This window comes from Synchiropus splendidus, chromosome 1, assembly GCF_027744825.2.
Source record: "Synchiropus splendidus isolate RoL2022-P1 chromosome 1, RoL_Sspl_1.0, whole genome shotgun sequence".
Lineage (NCBI taxonomy): Eukaryota > Metazoa > Chordata > Actinopteri > Syngnathiformes > Callionymidae > Synchiropus > Synchiropus splendidus.
Genome location: NC_071334.1, coordinates 16896289 through 16914678, shown reverse-complemented (window position 1 = coordinate 16914678; position 18390 = coordinate 16896289). Strand labels below are relative to the sequence as shown.

Genomic DNA, 18390 nt, shown 5'->3' with positions numbered 1-18390 from the left:
TGGCATCTGTAATTCCCAGACTCTCCTAAGTAATCTGGCTCAGTAATCCACTGCACCACATCTGCTGATGCAGGTATTTAAAACAATTCGTGGTTCCAGTCTTTCTAGTCAGAGCTGAACTTGAGTTTGATGATTCACAAGCAGAAACACTAAAGCAAGAGTGGAGTGGTAAACGACCAGGCTTTGCGTTGCTATAGCAACATGAAGGTTTGCTTTAAAGAGAGGCACGCATGGTGACCACTCACATAATTGTTGTATGGCTAAAAAAAACAAACACTTAAGCTGCGCTTTGTTGCGGCAGCAACTGACCTCTCCATGTCTGTGTGAGCTCCTACATCAGATTTAGCTGGAGAGCATTGAGCTGGGATGGCGTGAAGCAGTTCTCCATTGCTGTCTTCTTCATAGCTTTATTATTACTGTACGAGGTCCTCATTTTCCCTTTGTAGCTGAGCATCACCTGCTCTAATGCTTTGTACAGCAGATTTTACCTGCTTCTGTTTACTCGCCGTCTGCTGTGGCCACAGCATCAGTTTTTGTAAATCTCCAACAGCTGTGGAGGGCTAAATGATCCTAATGCACATGGGGAGTAGAAGAGCATCGGTGGCGTACAACAACAGGTGTTTCCTACCTGGGACAGAATATCCTCTATGGCAAGGACTAGATACAAGGAGTGGTGTGATGACTTGCAATGGCAGGAAGCTACCAAGCTCATGCTGCAGCTGGGGAAACCATGTGTCATCAATCCAGACTCAGCTATGCAGAGTTTGAACTTGAGAACTTTCAGATTTGACATCGTTCTGGCATCACACGCTTCCGTTTTTGTGAAACTTTGTTAAATATTAAAGGCAGCATAAATAATTTCATCTGAACTCTAAAGGCAAATTGCCGAAGTTAAAATACCTATATATGTGAGTTAAAGATCACGGTTAAACGTCCAATTTTTATTCTCGCTCACTGAAGACACGTGCTTCGTCTCTCATCTAATTGACCCAGTTCGGTAATAGAAACTCTTCCACTAACTCTGATTTACTGTGTGATCGTGCTTTGGCAGCAGCAGGAGAATAAACAATATACATCTTTTATATACTGGAAATAAGTCAGCAACAGTCCTCCGAAGACTCCCTCCTACTGATCCTCCATCATGTCAGGAGTAAACTGGCAGACCTGAGGCGTCTTATCCTGCTCCTTCCCTTGGCTTCATGTTCATTTGGTTGGAATCGTACAAGAGAAGTAGACAATCCGGCTGTCACTAATAACGTAAGAGTAAAGCAACAAGCAAATCCGTGGTGGGACCACCGTGACAGGCTGAGAAGACTTGAAATATGTCTGTCATGGATTGAATTTGGACTCAACTAAAGAAATATTTTTCATGGGTTGTTTGAATTAGTAGATTATGAGTTGTGAAAAAGCTCTTTTCTAGCTTTTAAACTCACGCTGACTATGTCTTTACAGATCACTTGTCAACAGTCCGTCGCAGCAGCGTAGACACCTTCAGGCACTTGTCAGTCATCAGTTAACCCCAGTATGTTCTTGGACTGTGAGAGAAAAGCCACACTAGCACAAGGAGAACTATTGGCCGGGGTGAAGATTTTTCAAAAGTGACTTAAGCTGTGTCCCATTTCACACCCTAACACTCGTTTTTGAAGCGTTCACGCGTCTGTGTAGTGTGGCCCAATAGTCCTAAAACTGAGGGCACTCACCACTTGAAATGATCCCTTCAAACCGAGGGAGCTCTGGAGGTGACTTGAAACGAAGAGGGAATATGAAGTGGGGATAGATTTCCAGGATACCAAAGTACTTTATTTAAAAACAACGCTGGATAGGACAACAGGGACATTTTAGCAATGAGGACTACTCTTCTGTTTGTTTACTTTCTCTGGTATCACACGTTAGCGATCCAAATGGTCTACCATGGCCAACAGCATGAACAATACAACATGTATGTACAACAGTATTTTTTTTATTTCTTCTTAACAAACCACAATCGGCTAACATCCAGGCTAACGTTGACATCTTCATACCTCTGACAGATCTAACACCGCAACATAGTGGCGAAGCCGGCTTGGTTCTCCGCTGGTTCATGCTGGTTCAAGTCCAAGTACGACACGTTGGCTGGTTTACCCATTCCTATTGTAGACTCCTTCTGCTTCTTAGGAGCCACCATCACTGAGGACCTCAAATGGGAGCCAACCATCTGGTCCCTCATCAGGAAGGCCCAGCAGAGAATGTTCTTCTTGAGGCAGCTACGAAAACTACAACTGCCGATGAAGTTGCAAGTGGAGTTCTACACAGCCATCATCCAGTCCATGCTCACCTCCTCTATCACCATCTGGTACAACAGCGCCACCTCCAGAGACAACAGCAGACTGCAGCGCATCGTACGTTCTGCTGAGAAGGACCTCTATGTCTCCAGGACCCAGAGACGTGCAGGTCGGATCAGAGCCGACCCTTCTCATCCTGGACATGGACTGTTTGCTCCTCTTCCCTCTGGCAGGAGGCTGTGGTCAATCCAGACCAGAACCTCCCGTCACAGGAACAGCTTCTTCCACTTTCCTAGTTGGTGGGCTCCCCACTGACAATAAATTAAATTCTGATTCTGATGAGATGCAAGAGGTTGCAAAAATTTTGGAGCTGGCATTTACAAAATGTCTCCATATGCAGCAAACAAAACACAGCACAGCAGCCTGGGACATGTTCTCTTTAAGCGTGTCGTCCCAATTCTTAGGGACGTCAATCACTTCACTTCATCGTGGAGGGCGCTCCAGACCAAGTGCTAGTGTCAGCGTGAGAGATGGGACATAGCCTTACCACTGAAATGCTCAAATGGCCTCAGATTTCTTACGACATAGGTGAAAGGGTGACACTCACACAGAGACGAGCTTCACGCCGCCTAAGAACATCATCCGTCACACGAGAAAAGCATCTCAGTTCCTTCTCAGTCGTTGCTCCTCAGCCTTGATTTCCCCTCCACTGAAGCCCACACACACAGAGAGAGAACGTCCATTCACCAGTGATGCTATTCAGCTACCTGTCAGCCGGAAGGGTGTGGAGTATTAACAGAGTTAAGATGCATATTAATCTTTTCAGAAACTGGGATAAGCAGCTCACTGTGTAAAGGTTTAGCCAGCAGCCGCGGATGTTTATTTGTGAGATGAGACACTGATTCTACACTGAGGAGAGGAGACTGTCTTCCAGGGTGGGGACGTCACGTCTAAGACGACTCTAAAGCCCTTGTTGCGCCTCATAATCTTCTTGAACTTTGGCAGCGTCACTGGCGGATAACGCCACAGATCCGCATCGATTAACCACGCCTGCCAGACGAGTCTCATATCGACCCGCGAACAAGGTTAAGATAAGCAGTCTCTTCGTGCCTCTAATTCATCTGCTCATCAAGCTAAAGTATTAGAAGACACTCGAGTATAGACAGAAGGATGCTCAGGCTTCAGAGACTCACCCACTCCTCATTTCAGCGCTAAAGTCCAACAATTTCGGTGATGCATCTTGTGGACTGTTTGGTGCAACTCTCAGTGGCAGTAACAAATCCAGCAGCATCAAGGAGAAGCTGAAGGCCATTTCCACTCGTAAATTCAAAAGAAACTTCCTGGTAAGCAGACGTAATAAGCTGTGTCCTTGTTACTCTGAGTGCTGAGTGGAAACATCAGAGCTTCTGGAAGAACTGAGAAAAGAAGCGCTATATTCGGAGCATTTGATAGCGGAAGAAAACTTCACCTGACAATCGGCTTCTTCTTCTGGTCTTCTTGAATAACGGGGAAAAGAGAGTCACATTTCAATGGTGATGAGAGGAGGCAACAGGAGTGGCAGGGAAGGTTGTGAAGATTTTTTTTACAGCAAACACACTGTCAGGCACGGAAACCTTCAGCTGATGAGAATACCTGTTTTTTTTTGGGGTAGATCATCTGCCAAAGTGAAAATCTCTGATGAAACGGCAAAACAGCGGGTGAAATCACCAACAAAAAACGCTCTCCTGTTCCTTCTCACGATACTTTCACACCCCTTTGTTCACTCTTCGCACAAAGTTTTATTCATATGAAGAACTTGACCTCAGTGGCTTCCTGTCGACAGAGACGGTTAAGCCAAGTTTGAATATGAAAAATGTGAACAAAGGCACATTTGTTCAGCGAACACCGGACGTGTGGAGAGTGGAACAGAGGATGTGTGGAGAATTTGAAACCCATCTCATCTACACAGGTAGGATAGATTTTCAGCACTCGCTGGACATCTGAAGGTCTACAGAATCTTCAACCAATGGCACAGTTCTGTAATTCTAAATATTGATTCATTGATATAATTCACAGTTTGTATCTTATATTTTGTTCAATAGATTTTAAAGGACCAGGACCATTTTAGCAAAAAACAAAAAGTGTTGTTGATCAGGCAGCATTGTTTTAGGATAGTTAAAGAAGATTGCTCCAACAAACAAGCCGACTGGAGACCAACGGTCCATCAACCAAGAGCCAAAAACACCACAAGAAAATCACTTTACAGTTGCAAATGAGCTGCTTGGTGGAGGTCTGTGGTCTGTGAGTGCTGTTCCAGTTTAACTACTAAGTCAATAGATGCATGCATGTACTGAATATACACAGTGACGCTTCATCAAGGTATCTTTTGTGATTGGTCAGTGAGAAGGTGAAAATGCACATATTCCTCTGATTTGTCCACTTATCTCGACATTCATAGGCACATTTCCAAATCCAACAAACTGAAAACGAGTTACAGTCATGTGAACCCTGAAGGATCATGTTCAGAGCTCTGACTTTTCCCCACATGCCACTTCAAATATACAGTACTGGAGAGTTTCCAGAGGTGAAAGGGTTAACAGAACACCCACCTACACTCATAATGTAGCGCTTGTCTGCAGCATAACTTCATAAAAACTTGATGACACGACACCTGGGCAAAAAGAAGTGTTCATCAGTGTAGGACTGGGTCCAGGTTGGCTGCCAAGGAGGTGGCAATGACGGAGGATTTTCATCGACAGAGCACAGTGACATGAGCAAAGATGTTTGGAAAAATATTAAATAAAAAACGAAACTCAAAACTCTATATTTCCATAAACGCGAAGAGCTAATCTTGTTGTGTTTATCACACATGCTAATGACTTGAAATAGATAGCGAACATCTCTAAACCTCAGTTTGATGACACATCTGAAACTCATCTTGGACTCTGAATATGTTTGGTCGACAAAGCATGACGCTTCAGCAGTCGGAAGCCATTCGACCTGCACGCAGACTGAAGACCACCATTACTGGTCGACCACCGGAGCCATGTTGAACGCAAGTGTAAGTGGCACGTTAAAAAGTTTGTGTGTTTTTAATGTTGTTGCTGTATAAAACGTTGCTGAAAAACTGAAAAGGCCGGTGGGGCATTGATGAAAACACAATGGAAACCCAAACGTCCCTCTCCTCAGACACATCTCCAGCTGATTGTTGAGGCGCAGCAAAGCAGCTGAACCTTTCACACTTATTTCTGTAGCTCCATGATTCTGATTATTTTACTCCCTAGCCACAAATCACAGATCGATCTGTGTATTGAACCACCTCATGGATGAAAAAGCTTGATCTCTTCCTCCATCCTGTCCTAACTTGATGGTTTGATTTGAATCATGTGACCATTCATGCGTGAAGAAAAAACAACAGTCAGTCAGCCGATGATCCAAACACGGTTTTCCTTTAATGAACATGTTCAGTAAAGAATATTTTACAGTGACAGGACGAGAATCCGTAAAAACACAACTGTAACTATGGAAAAGAACTCTGGACCACAGTGACTCAGCACCTTCACATGGGTGTAAAATAAAATCCAAGCTGTTGTGATAACTCTTGCACTCTGTGCTCCTCTGTGGCTGTGTGACTGTGGTCCAGTGACAACAACAAACACCCAGAATATAAATGGAATCAAGAGGAAAAAAAGAAAAGTATTTACATCGTAGCGAGGAGTTTAAGATGTCAAGAGGTTTCCACAGCACAGCATGTTTCCATGGTACTACGGAGGTACAGCAGTCCCAACACATTCACGAATGCCCCTCACAACACAAGTTACATCAGTCTCAGATATCTCCTCCTGTCTCGGAGACCAAAGTTGGGTACATGATCATTACTTGATGGCAGAAGTTGTAAAATGTAGTTTTGCTACTCAAAGATACACATAAGTGACAATGAGATCCAGACGCTGCGTTCACAGGGCGGACGCAAGAAATCTCATTTAAGGAATTTCAGTGATGTAGAATTACGCACTCACACATTTCACACTCTGGAGACGTCTGCCTTATTTTAAGAACTTAGAACTGCACTTGAACTTATTTTGAACTTATATTTTAACTTTCCTCCAGCATTAAAAGACAAAACCAAAAACAAATTTGCCGTTTTTTTTGTATTATCATGGCGTCACACATTCTTCCCAAAGAACGTAGGAATGTAGACGTTTTTCCAAACACTTTCCAACATGCTGAAATCTCTCTAATTCTCCTTTGCTGTCATCGACAAAAAAAACGGAGCAAATTGATGTGTTACTTATAGTGGAGCATTATTAAATTGGTGAATGAAAGCGTCTTCTTCAGCTTTTCAATCATTGTCAAGTCAGTCAGTGGGTGTCCGCGTGCCTGCTGCGCTCCTCTCCTCTGTAGCCTTAATGAAGAATACGGTGTCAGCGTGAGAAGGCTCCGGCTGCTGCTCCGAACAAACACCACCCAATGTCAATTTCCTCTGACGTGTTTGTCTCGCTGCCGTCACGCTGACTCAAACAGAAGCACCATGTTTCATTTCCTCTCTTTTCCCCTGCAGGGGCTAACAGACGGCATAATTAAGCCGTCACGGCTTTGAGAGCGCGAACGTGCGAACACGTGTCCCTTCCGAGCTGTTGTGTCGTCGTGAGGAGGCAGACGCACAATTACCAAGGTCTCTGGGTTCACGGCGAGCAAGCAGTCCCTCAACTTCATGATTAAAATTCTCCTTTTGCACATGGCAGCTTCCTTTGTCTCACCGGGGCTCGCGAGTCGACTGCTGACTGACAGCAAGAGAGATTTTTCAGACAGATAGAAGAGTCGGAGACAATTTGTTGAATTTCTGAGGAGGAGTGTGTGTGTGTGTGTGTGTGTGTTACAAGGAAAAAGCAAACAGAACAAGAAGATTTTATTGGATTGTTGTCTGGCATCAGTAGTCCTGTTAGTCACTTGCATTATTTGAGAACCAAAATCTTTTTCAGAAGTCACTGTCAGTGTTTTGAAATGTACCACCACCAAAAAAAAAGAAGAAGAAATAAATGCGTTAACGTGAATTAATCCAGCTTCATTTAAATGTGATTATGGAGTTCAACACAGTTTATCGATCTGCCGCTCAGCCTCAGTCTGTCTGCCTCCACTGTCCAAAAATGCAACGCTCCAGAGACAATTCATGGTGGCGCTGCCACAAGTTGGTCCATTTTCAACCGAAACCAAAACACTGCTTTAGTTTTATTCACTTCTATCTTCCATTCACTTCTTAATCAGATAAATAATGATAAATAATTGTAAATAAAGGTTTAGAAAAAAACCTGTCCACAACTTAGAGGGCCCATTATGCACTGCAACAGTCGAGGCGCTTGAAAAGTAGACATGTTAAGAAGCCAAGGCTGAAATGTATTTCCATAGTTAGTTCCATAAACTTCAATAAATGTTTATCTGTTAACCTACTGGGACTCTTTTTTTTTCTCTTTTCAGGGTCACGGGTGAGATGGGGTGAAGGAAAGATGGCAATGAGCCTTTGGTCTATGCAATATTTGGTACAGCAGAGCAGCAAAAGCGACTTTCATTGCCCTGCTGTTGCTAAGATGAGGAACTTACTGTTCTGCTGATGAGGTAATCCTACCTCACCCTACCTGGAGGATGAGTTTCCAAAGGTGAACGATTGACTCACCACGGCTTCAGTTATTGATCTACACGTTACCCTGCCACCTTCACAGCAATGTTTCATGAGGTTGATGGACAGAATGAATTCAAACTTGACGAGAGAATGTCTTGCTATCACACCACATCAACTTGCTTTCCAGCATCACCACGGTCCACAACCCAAGTTTCCTGTTAAACCTGTAGGCATGTAGGAAGATGTGGAGTCGCGTGTGAAATCAAAGCTATGGTCAAAACATTAGGAGCCCTGTTGATAGCAGGAGAACTTTGTTGCCGCAAAACACCCTTGAAAAGTGAGAGGAGCAACTGTGTTATAACTGACAGCAGCAGTGCACAAGAGTCATCTCTCAACTCCATTCAGAGTTGTAAACTATCCAACTAACTAGGTTATGAACAACAGAGCATCTACAATACTTCCGTGACAAACATCTAATTGTCTTCTCAACCTAATGTATCAAAACTTGAATATCATCATCCAACATCCCATTCACTGTCACAATATCGAATCTCTACACAACTCAAACACCTCAGCCTCTGCGAGTCAAAGCTGGCTAGACTCCGAGCGGAGGGTCAGTCCTCCTTTTCAGCCAAACACCCACACAAAAACCAATTTTTCCACAAGAAAAGCAGCTTGCAGCACCTATAAATACTGTCAGGCCGGTTGTGAGGAGTGTGACAGCCCTTTGAGTCCCGCGTCTGTCACCCTCAGTGGCTGTCCATCAACCTCACTCGACCCCCCCGTCATCAGCGCCCCGTGGCCCTGAAGATAATTCAGCTTGTTAATTAGGCATGCAGAGATTAATTAAAGAGATAGGAAGGTGCAGCGTGACTATTGTTTTCCGAGTGCAAGAGTCTTGTCATTGCCAAGGTGAGAGCGGATGGATGATATAAATTAATCCGGCTCAAAAACACTCTGTCTTGTCCTCAGATGCCAATACAGACAGGTTGATGTGCTCATCTATCACAGCTCAGTGTCACTGGCTAAATAGTCCGGAGTGGACTTTATTTAAAGGCGCTAACAGGGAGACGGAGACAGGAGCAGATGGAGTATAATAGATGGAAACGGAGCGAATTGTTCAGACATAATCCCACACACAGCAATCTCAAGTCCCGAATTTGAAGAGTGGAAATGTAACCTGACAGTAGAAGCAAAGCACTTGTTAGGTCCGTCCGGGCTGTCTCTTTCAAGTCGGCCACACTCTGTGAGGCAGTTCAGGTGTGAGCTGGGTGAGGACGCCCCAGCACTCTCTCAACACAAGCAGAGTGAATTTGCTTCACTGGTTCTCCTCGATCCTGAACTGACTGGCTAATAATTACCACCACAATTATCACAGTCAAAACTGCAGAGTGTTGCCAAACAAGGAGGTGTTAGGAGAAAACAGTGCCTGGTCTTCTCTCATTTTCAACCAGTCGGATGTCGAAATCTTTTATTTCACCCATTTGCAACATTCTTTGTCCAACATGTTTGGTATTTCTCTGCTCCATAACTCTAAACCATCCAGCCTCCTGTTATACTCAAATGGAATCATATCCTTATCTGGTCACTGCCAATGAGGACATAAGAACCTTCTTCTTCTCTTATCTATCCATGTGTTTCTCAACTTGTGGGTTAGGACCACAACTGTGTCATCAAGCTGCAGTCAGTGAGTTGCAGGCCTTTTCCCGGGGAAAAATTAGGTTGGTACCCTGAAAATACCCGGACAAAGTGTGTCTCCTGTCAGCTGTACGCGGGACGTGCAGATTTGATGCTAAAGACGGAGGGACGGTTGCCAACTCTACTGCTAGATTTGGGTCAAAGATTGTCATTTAGATGCAATGGTGGATCGAGTGATGCTGTATGGCCTAAAATACAGTCAGAGATCAGACTGAATCCCGTCAAGGTTACGCTATACATCACAGCATAAAAATAACCAGCATATTCTGACGTCCGCTTGGCTGCCTCCCGCACCACTCATGACTCCTTCCTGACACAGGATGAGACCAAAACGATTGTGCTCTCTAATAGTCTTGTAAATGTGTGCATTTGCCAGCAAGAAGAGACAAAATTCATCAAGTAGACAACCTGTCCCCACCAATCGACACGCCGGTGTTAATGTGTCTCGCCAGCAAGTGTATATGTTTGCACTGCATGCGAACCTCTGATGGTGCATCCCACAGCCAGACTAGTTGAGAAGTGTGACTCTACACCAAAGCTCCTGGCAGGTCTCAGAACTCTGTCACCCTGCTTGCACTCTCCTCTTCACCTCCTTCCAAAGTAAAAAGTGTCATGCGCTCATCCTCTCCACTCAGCTACAGAACTTCTCTAGCTCAGCTGTAAGCATATTTGGGGTTTGCAGGGAAGATTCCAGAAGAAAGCAACACTCGCTTCAGGACAGCTCACAAGCTCCACACATGAAACAGTTGGAAATTTAGCTTGGAGGGCGCTGCAGATCTGATTAACAGTGAGTTAAAAAGTGCAGTTTAACTTTAGTGGGTGTGTTGCCAACACAGTGGAAAGAGACCAGGAAACAGCATTACTCATCGACTCCGAGGACGGGCTTGTCATATATATTGCATCCCGTAACGTACGACTGGGCTGGTAAATCTGAGTAGATAACACACTCTGTGCCTCTCTGCATCTCTCATGCTCGGCTGACAGCATAATTTCTTCTCATCCAGCCAAACTCCAAAAGAATCCAGTCACACTTCACCTGCCCACAGCGACACGGACGATAAGACAAAATATAAAAGTGTACATCGCCGCTTGGCGCTGAGACAATTGGACATCAAACATTGAGATTACCCGTCGCCCAGGACAAGTGGGGCTGTCTGATAGCAGAAGAGCCGCGTGAGATTCTGTGACTGATGTGTTTTCCATTTTCCTCCGGGGCCTCAGCGCATCTGATCTAAAACAAGAGTCTGACACTGACGAGGAGAAACACCACAGACGATTAAAAAAAAAAACAAAACTCAAGAATGTCTGATTCTAAGAGAAACTCCAGTCAATCACCTTAAACATCGCTTGAATGCCAAAGCAGGAAAATGAGCTGACATGACAACTAAAACTGTGTTTTTAATACAGACATTTTCCTCACGCCGTCCCATGTAGGGTTTTTACCAAACCCCACATGTCCAAGCCCGTTTTATTTAATTTTTTCTAAAAATAGGTCGGAGGGGGAAAGATAAGAGACGCACAAATATGAGAGATAAATTAAGTAGAAAGAGTACAAAGGGTTTTGTTATTGTCCTGCTCAGACCTTGCGAGAACGAGGAAGGCCACACATTGACCGGGACAGGGGGTCCAGGGGGGTTGCGAGAAATTAGAGAGTGACGGAGAAGGGACAGCGAGGAAACAGGCAACCTGCAGCAGCAGGAGAGGGAGGATGGATTTTTTTTGGTTCAGAAGTGGTTGTGTTTGTGGCCCGGCTCTGCCCCGTGGTGCCCTCCTTCCCTGTGGCCATGCCGCTTGTGCTTCCTGCGCTCTCTTCTGCCCTTGTGGTGGTGGCGGCGATAACGGTGGGCTCGTCGGGCTGACAGGAGAAATGGAAAAGCACAGGAAAGAAACAAGGGCAGGCAGTTTATTAAGCGCAAGTTAAACATGACAGGAGATGCAGGAAGGATGTGAGTCAGGTGAATCGCTGACTAGAATTCGGACGGACAGGTGGAGGTAAAGCCAGGTAAGAGACGATGGATGAGAAGAAGGAAGGTCAAAATACATGTTCTCGGTCGATGGCTCGACTCTCTTTGACACAGTCAAGGGAACAATTTTATTCCCTGCTGACCACCCACTCCCACCTGCCAACGAATCCACCGCCTCCAGTCAAACACGTCAACTGTGTTTTTCTGTCACGTCAGAGTTCTGCCAACAAGCAATTGTCAGCTGCAATGGATGATAACATTCAAACTCCGCAGAAACACTCCTTCACAAGATAAAGGCAGAACAGAGAGGAATCTTTATCGCTTTAAACACAAGTGACTTTACGACTTCTGTCGTAACAAAAAAGGCGTTTTTTTTTTTTGCCCCAGAAAATGGAAAACAAAAACTTTCTTTATATACAGATTGGCTGAAAGTTCGTGACAATTAATGTCATTTTTAGTTTTTCCCGTTTTCATGTTTTGAACTTACTAATTCAACAGTCACACTTGTTACATACGAAATGCCTCAAAATAACTGTTTTCAATGTCTCAACATCACAAAGTTTTTGTTGGCTGAAAAAAAAGAATACTGTCAGTGAGGCGACAAACACATTCAACATATTGCATTCAACAGTGCAACTCAGCAAGTGTTACCTCTGCATGAGTAACTTATTTTAGCGCCCTCTCACTTTAGTTCTCTTTACCCAAAACACGGGCTGGATCGATAGAAAGAAGCAAGGTTCTGAGAACCCAGAAATGCACCAATTCCAGAACCATGTCAGTGTGAAGGGCATCTATGTGTGAACCTGCATATGCAAGTAGGTGCATGATCGCCACACGTGCAATGAACCCCTCCATGACATAAATCTCTGGACAAGTTCTCATGGATGAATGAACGACTCTAAGCCCCTGAAAATAAATGGATCTATTCAATGGCATGAAATTCTCCAGAAAGAGCTTCAGTAGTTGCAACTAGTACAGGGTTGGATTTCATGAATCACTATCAAGACAAACCTGGGTAAATCCTTTTGATCTTGTCAACCCAAGTGGCCCATGATGCTGTTAATAAAATTGAAATAAAATAATAAAACTGAAAGAGTAATTAAAAGAGAAAGTCTGCGTCTAAAAAAAATAGACTCATTTCTCACCCAGATCCTGCACCAGCAATTAGCCTGCTGCTTCAGCAGTTATTATTATTATTAGTAAGCTGCGTACTGCATGAGAGATGCTGGTTTAGACTAGAAGCCAGGAGAAGTGATGAGAAGAACAGGTTGAACTACTTGCCGTCAGCTGTCGTGTCCATGGATACTCACATTTTATGCAGATGATTTTGGGCCGGTCCCACTTGCCGTTGGCGCGACACTTGGCGGTGGGGACGTGGCGCTGCAGGAAACCCTCGGCGCACTGATAGCGCACAACGGAGTGGATGTCATAGTGGGAGCGTTTGCGACCAATCGGGAAGGCGTTGTCAACCGAAGGCGGGGCTCCACAGAGAACTGTGGGGGAGAAGAGTGAGACACAGCTTTAAGTAGCCTGCTCTGACGCTATGGTGTTCCATGATGTGCCTCACCCGAGCGCTAGGACAGAAAGTTTTCTTCCAGAGACTACAAGATTCATCAAACTCTTTGTTGAATTTTAAACCCATATTTTCTTCCATATTTGCACCTGTAAGTATGTTAATATCATAATACATGTCTCACTTTATCATCCACTTTCATTGATTCCAGACTATATGAAAACACACTTTTAAATCTTCAGTGATTATGCATGCATTTACTATTTTTGCTATCAGTTAATACCTCACCAATGGACAATTATCAGAGTTATAAAGCCAAAGTTATTACCAAAGCTCTTAAATGTCTTTACTCAACTACATACAAAATGACCAAATATATTTAGCCACCTATTCTGAATGTACTGAAATAATAATTCTCAAACAAACAAACCAAACCAAAACGAAACATAACACTGCAACGTAACTTACAAAAAGGTGAGGTACAATATATTCACACCCACCCACACACACACGCACACAATAATAATGCAATAATATTTTTAGAACAAATATGTTCAAGCTCATTTTCATGAATTAATGTGGAAACCAGTGCCTCAGCAGAGTCAAACTCTAACACAAAACATTATTTACACGTTTGTCTGTCCGTCCCAACCCAACAAAAACTGATGAACAGATGACGAATTTCAGGAAACATTAATAATGGGACAAGGAGCAGATTACTGCATTTTGCAGGTGTTGAGATTGGCAATCTGGATCCCCAAACCTTTTCAAAGATTTGTCTCTCTCTCAGTGAAGAGGGCTCCGCTAACTTTCATCCTTGCTCAGGAACTCTGCTGCCACCAGCTGAGCAAATGAGCTCATTTTAATATGTCTCGTATATTGGTTGAAAATCATAGCAGGGTGGAACTATGAGGCTTGGCGGGGATCTTGATGGGTCAAATTTGGTCTTCAGTTTGACATGCGATCATTTATGTTACAAAACGGGCTCTGATTGAATGACATTTCCTTTTTTAATTCTCTCATCTGCATCAACCACTTTACAACAAAGGTCCTTAAACCGAGATTCATCCTTTCTCACAGTGGGAGGGAGTCTGAAAACACTGTTCAAAAAAGGGGTTTGTCAGTCGATCTAGGTCAGGACTGTGTGGCTGCTGTCACAGCGTCTAAGACACAGGTCAGAAGAAACACACTGGCTGAGATGTAAACACACCCGTCTGGAACTGACATCCCTGCAAAAAGCAATCACACAGACACTTGCCACCGCCGTAAACTGTGCTGTCAAAACTGCCTGTCTGACCCAGTGGTTGAGTCCTTCAGCTGCACAGCCACTGTTCTTCAGCGCCTCACTTGGAAGTTAAAGGGTTAACAAAGGAAATTGTGCTCGTCCTTTATTTAATTACTTTTGTGCTTAGACGCTTCATTACTGTTCAGGGTATAATTAACATCTTTTATTATTTTTGTGTTTATCTTGCAGAAGTTATTAAGACATTTCTAATTAGGGGGCAGGACTTGGAAACCTGGGAGACTCTGCTGCCAAATACGTTTCGTGGATGACTCAGGAGTCCGTCGAAGGAGGCTGAAGATTGTGTTTTTATTCCAGTTTTAACATGCAGTTCTGATGAATATCCTTAAAAACTGATGAGATTCTGGGCCGGATGTGGCGCCTGAACCTGCATTAGAATCGATACAGACCGACAACACAACAGGAAGTTTTGCTTTACATACACTTCTATGAGTCAAAAGCCAGGAAGAATACTTTCATTTTTATTTAACATTAGCTAAAAAACATGACATACAATTATACTGAGTAAATACGAAAGCATCACCAATGGTGCTAATTTAACCAGACCAAAAAAAATTAAATATCAATGTTCAACTTGGAAAAATAATCTCATCTCGTAGCCCCAAACAATATTGAATGAGCAAAATTAACAACATATTTTGACACATTTAATTGAGTAACACAATTCGAGCTGTGCTTTATAGGTTATTTTAGTTTATTTTCCCTAAGTGTCGAGAGGAGGTTCGCGTTTGAGCATGGCGACTCTGTAATCTGCAAAGTGGACTTCTTCAAAACCTTCCTAAATGCACATGGAAATCCAGAACAACATCATTTAATCGTTCTTGTGAGTAAATGTTGCCCCATTGTCAACATTTCAAAATATAATTTCCTGCGTTTTCACAGATCACTGTAATTCTAAATGAAAATTCTGCATGTAAATACCTTTCCGGATACAAGGACCCGTTTCAGATCAGAGGGAGGTATATGGAGATCATTGATCAGGTGGCCGTCCATATGCACGTGCAAGCCGATCATCCCTACATGACAGAGCTGACTTAAAGTAAGTAAAGTCATTCTGAGCAAACATGACTCGTCCATCAGCAAACAGAATCTCTCCGACTGAAGCAGCGTGCGTAGCTGCAGAGCTGCCAACATCAACGTTAAAACCAATCCATCGGTGCATGAACAATAATATTGACAAAAGGCAAACCTAATGCATTAAACGAAATACAGACACTAGCACACAAAACAGTCTTTGCTAGAACATGTTGCTAGGAAACGGATGACGGTTTGTTTACAAATGGATGGAGGAAGTAGTGCGGCAAAAGAGTCTCTTCTTCCACGCTTCTGGCTATTTGCACTCAACTTTATGGTACAGTACATGTCTGAAGAGTCTGATTCAGACTGAACGCTAGCTGCATGAGCTCACACATCTGAGTTGGACAGTATCGTGTTCTGTGAACGCAATACATTCATTCAGAATGTGGTGTGGCAAAAAACTGCTCATGCAGCTTCTTTGTTTTGCACTCCACACCCACGCTGTCTGTCCTCTGGATGTTATGACAACACGCTGCATTCCACATTACGGGGGAGAAAATGAACGCGTGAATGTTTCCGTCAAATTAAAACACTTCTTCAGGATTCATGGGGAGTCTTCACATTGCTGGAGAAAACTGGGAGAGCAAAGACATGATGACTCTCAGTCTGGCCGGCAGCCTGATCTCAAGCTGAGATAAATGTATTTATCCTTCGCTCTAGGCAATGTTTTGAGGATGCTGCCGAAATACCAAGAATTTTTCAAAACGCTGCGGCACCATCCTACGCCTGTCCTCTTATCACTGATCTATGTGCAAGGACTTCAGATAAACACCTTTTTAAAGAGAGAGCCCCCGAAGGCAAGCAGCCATGTTATGGCCCGCCATTAAGTTGCCTCACCTTGATTCCCAGCGCATCAAATAGAGAGCCATTTCTGAGGTGTCTCCACAATGTTTGGTGGGAGGGGAGAGTATGCAATAACATGCATGAGGAACTTTTTGAAGTTGAGCGGAAAAGAGATGAGAAAAGAAGCCGTAATGAGATTGAATGTGAGCTGATTAAAGAGTTCTAATCCCTGGTGAGTAATGTACGGGACGGCAGCGCCGTGATGTTCGGAAACAATTTGAGGAGGAGGTGATGATGAGAACGCTTGGGAGCTCCTTTGCATAAAGTCGTGCACCTGATGATCTTCGAGGACCTTGGGGATTTCCAGCTGAGCGTGGTTCATTTCTATCTGACTTCCCACTTGAATGTAAAGGGCAGAGGAACGTTGGCACAGCATGGAGGATCTACGTCAATTCACCCTTTCTCTCACACGCAACACCAATGTCAAAAATCTAAAGCCTGAAGTCACCTCACCCACTGGCTCACACGCACCCACCCATGCTGTCACAGACAGTTCAGTTCCATTTGAAACGTCAACATTGATAGGCGTCCTCACCTGTTCCTTTCTTGCAGACGTAGGGCAGATTGTAGTTACACGGCACGTCGTTCCACTTTCCGTTCTCGTGAGCGATCATAACTACGCAGTCCTCCCCTCCAGCAAAGAAGTTGTCCGGCTGGTTTTCCCGCCAGTTCTCATATTGCTGCGAAATCCGGACATTGAGGAGTCAGCGAGTTCTGACCAAATACTTCCACTCTTTAAACTGAGCAACAAACGCACCAGATGACACACTGAACAGGTTTGGTGACCTCAGGATCTCGTCTCTGAGTTCATGGTAGGGTTCTAATGGTCAGGTCGAGCACTTCGGTTGGCATTGTACACAGTTGAAAACAATGGAGCTATGATGAAGAGCAACTCATCCAAGTCCAAATCTGTCTGCTCAGTAAGACCTGCTAAGTTGGAGATGAGCTCCTTTCCAGTATTCTAACTTTTGGTAATGACCATGACTGAAATGAATCCTCTCTTGAGGGTGGCTCCTTCAGATATAGACTGAGACGTTAGGTTGCTACTCATTGGCATTAAGAAATTGTGTGAAAGATTCTCCAGGTCTGACATTAAATCGCACCAAATGAAAATAATAAAAGACAATAAAATTAAAGAGAAGAACCTCAAAAAAGAGGACAAAAAAGGAGCTTCTTCTGTCATCAACCTTTAAAAAAAAATCTCAATGTAAATGCTAATGTGATTGACGTCTAAAAAAAACAACAACACAATGATAGCCTCAACTCACTAGATCCATTTTGTCCGTCCACTGGAAGTCATCCTCCACTGTGCGATCGTTCAACCCGATCCAGGTGTTGTCGTGACCCAGACCTGCGCAGAACCAGACAGGTGACATTGGGAAAGATTCAACATGAAAATATGAATCACAGTCAGAGGCTTTCATTTGAAACAGTGAAAAAAGAGTTTGTAATACGAAACAGGACTTGGAAATAAATGTCATATGCATTCAATATACAGATGACAAACAATAGACTGGATAACTGGAGTATCTACTTGGTTAAGTGATTAGGACACTCTTTGGGTTTTCGATCATGACAGGCTTTATACTGCTCACTACTTCTCTGAGGCTCTAAATCTGGGATCTTGAGAGGGTTCCAGCCCTGACAAGAGATTATCTGCTGTGTGGTCTCCTCCCAACTGTGCATGGCTGCAATAGCACACAAGGAAGGAGGCCAGGTGGCGTCCCGAGGAGATGCCTCTTCGTCTGCCTCCCTTTGGTGCCAAGAAGTTGCAGCTGCTGTTTTTCCCTGGTTATGAAACCAGCTTTGAACAAGCATTCATTAGAAATCACGTTGCAATACCGAAGCAAAACATTCCTCATCTGTGGATAGAAGAATCAACTGCCTTCATTGCAGAGCCTGCCAGAGCCATAACTTTGCCATAACTGTTTTGTTCCAGTTTGTTTTCATCCATGTGATAGTGTCTACTGATTTGTCCTGACCGGGAGGCTCTCTTTGTTTATGAACGTTTTTCAAAGATTAGCTTTTACTATATTATTGTAAATGGATTTATGCTGACAAAAAGTCAACTGAGGCACACAGTGATACACCAAATGTTCTACAGTCGTCCCTGCAGCCCACTAGAGACCACACTG

At 43.8% G+C, this 18390-nt stretch overlaps 1 protein-coding gene across 3 annotated transcripts in view; it reads right to left on the bottom strand.

The window, feature by feature from the left end:
• Nucleotides 1-5678: 5678 nt before the first annotated feature.
• The window catches only part of ncanb (neurocan b), a 166570-nt gene continuing 153858 nt past the window's right edge, over nucleotides 5679-18390 (bottom strand). For all 3 annotated transcript variants that reach the window (XM_053847980.1, XM_053847973.1, XM_053847988.1), the window contains 4 exons: nucleotides 17524-17606; nucleotides 16791-16935; nucleotides 12830-13012; nucleotides 5679-11410 (listed from right to left, as the gene is read on the bottom strand). In XM_053847980.1, coding sequence (XP_053703955.1) covers nucleotides 11280-11410; nucleotides 12830-13012; nucleotides 16791-16935; nucleotides 17524-17606 — 542 coding nt within the window. In that variant the 3' untranslated portion in view covers nucleotides 5679-11279. The remainder of the gene's footprint in view (nucleotides 11411-12829; nucleotides 13013-16790; nucleotides 16936-17523; nucleotides 17607-18390) is intronic.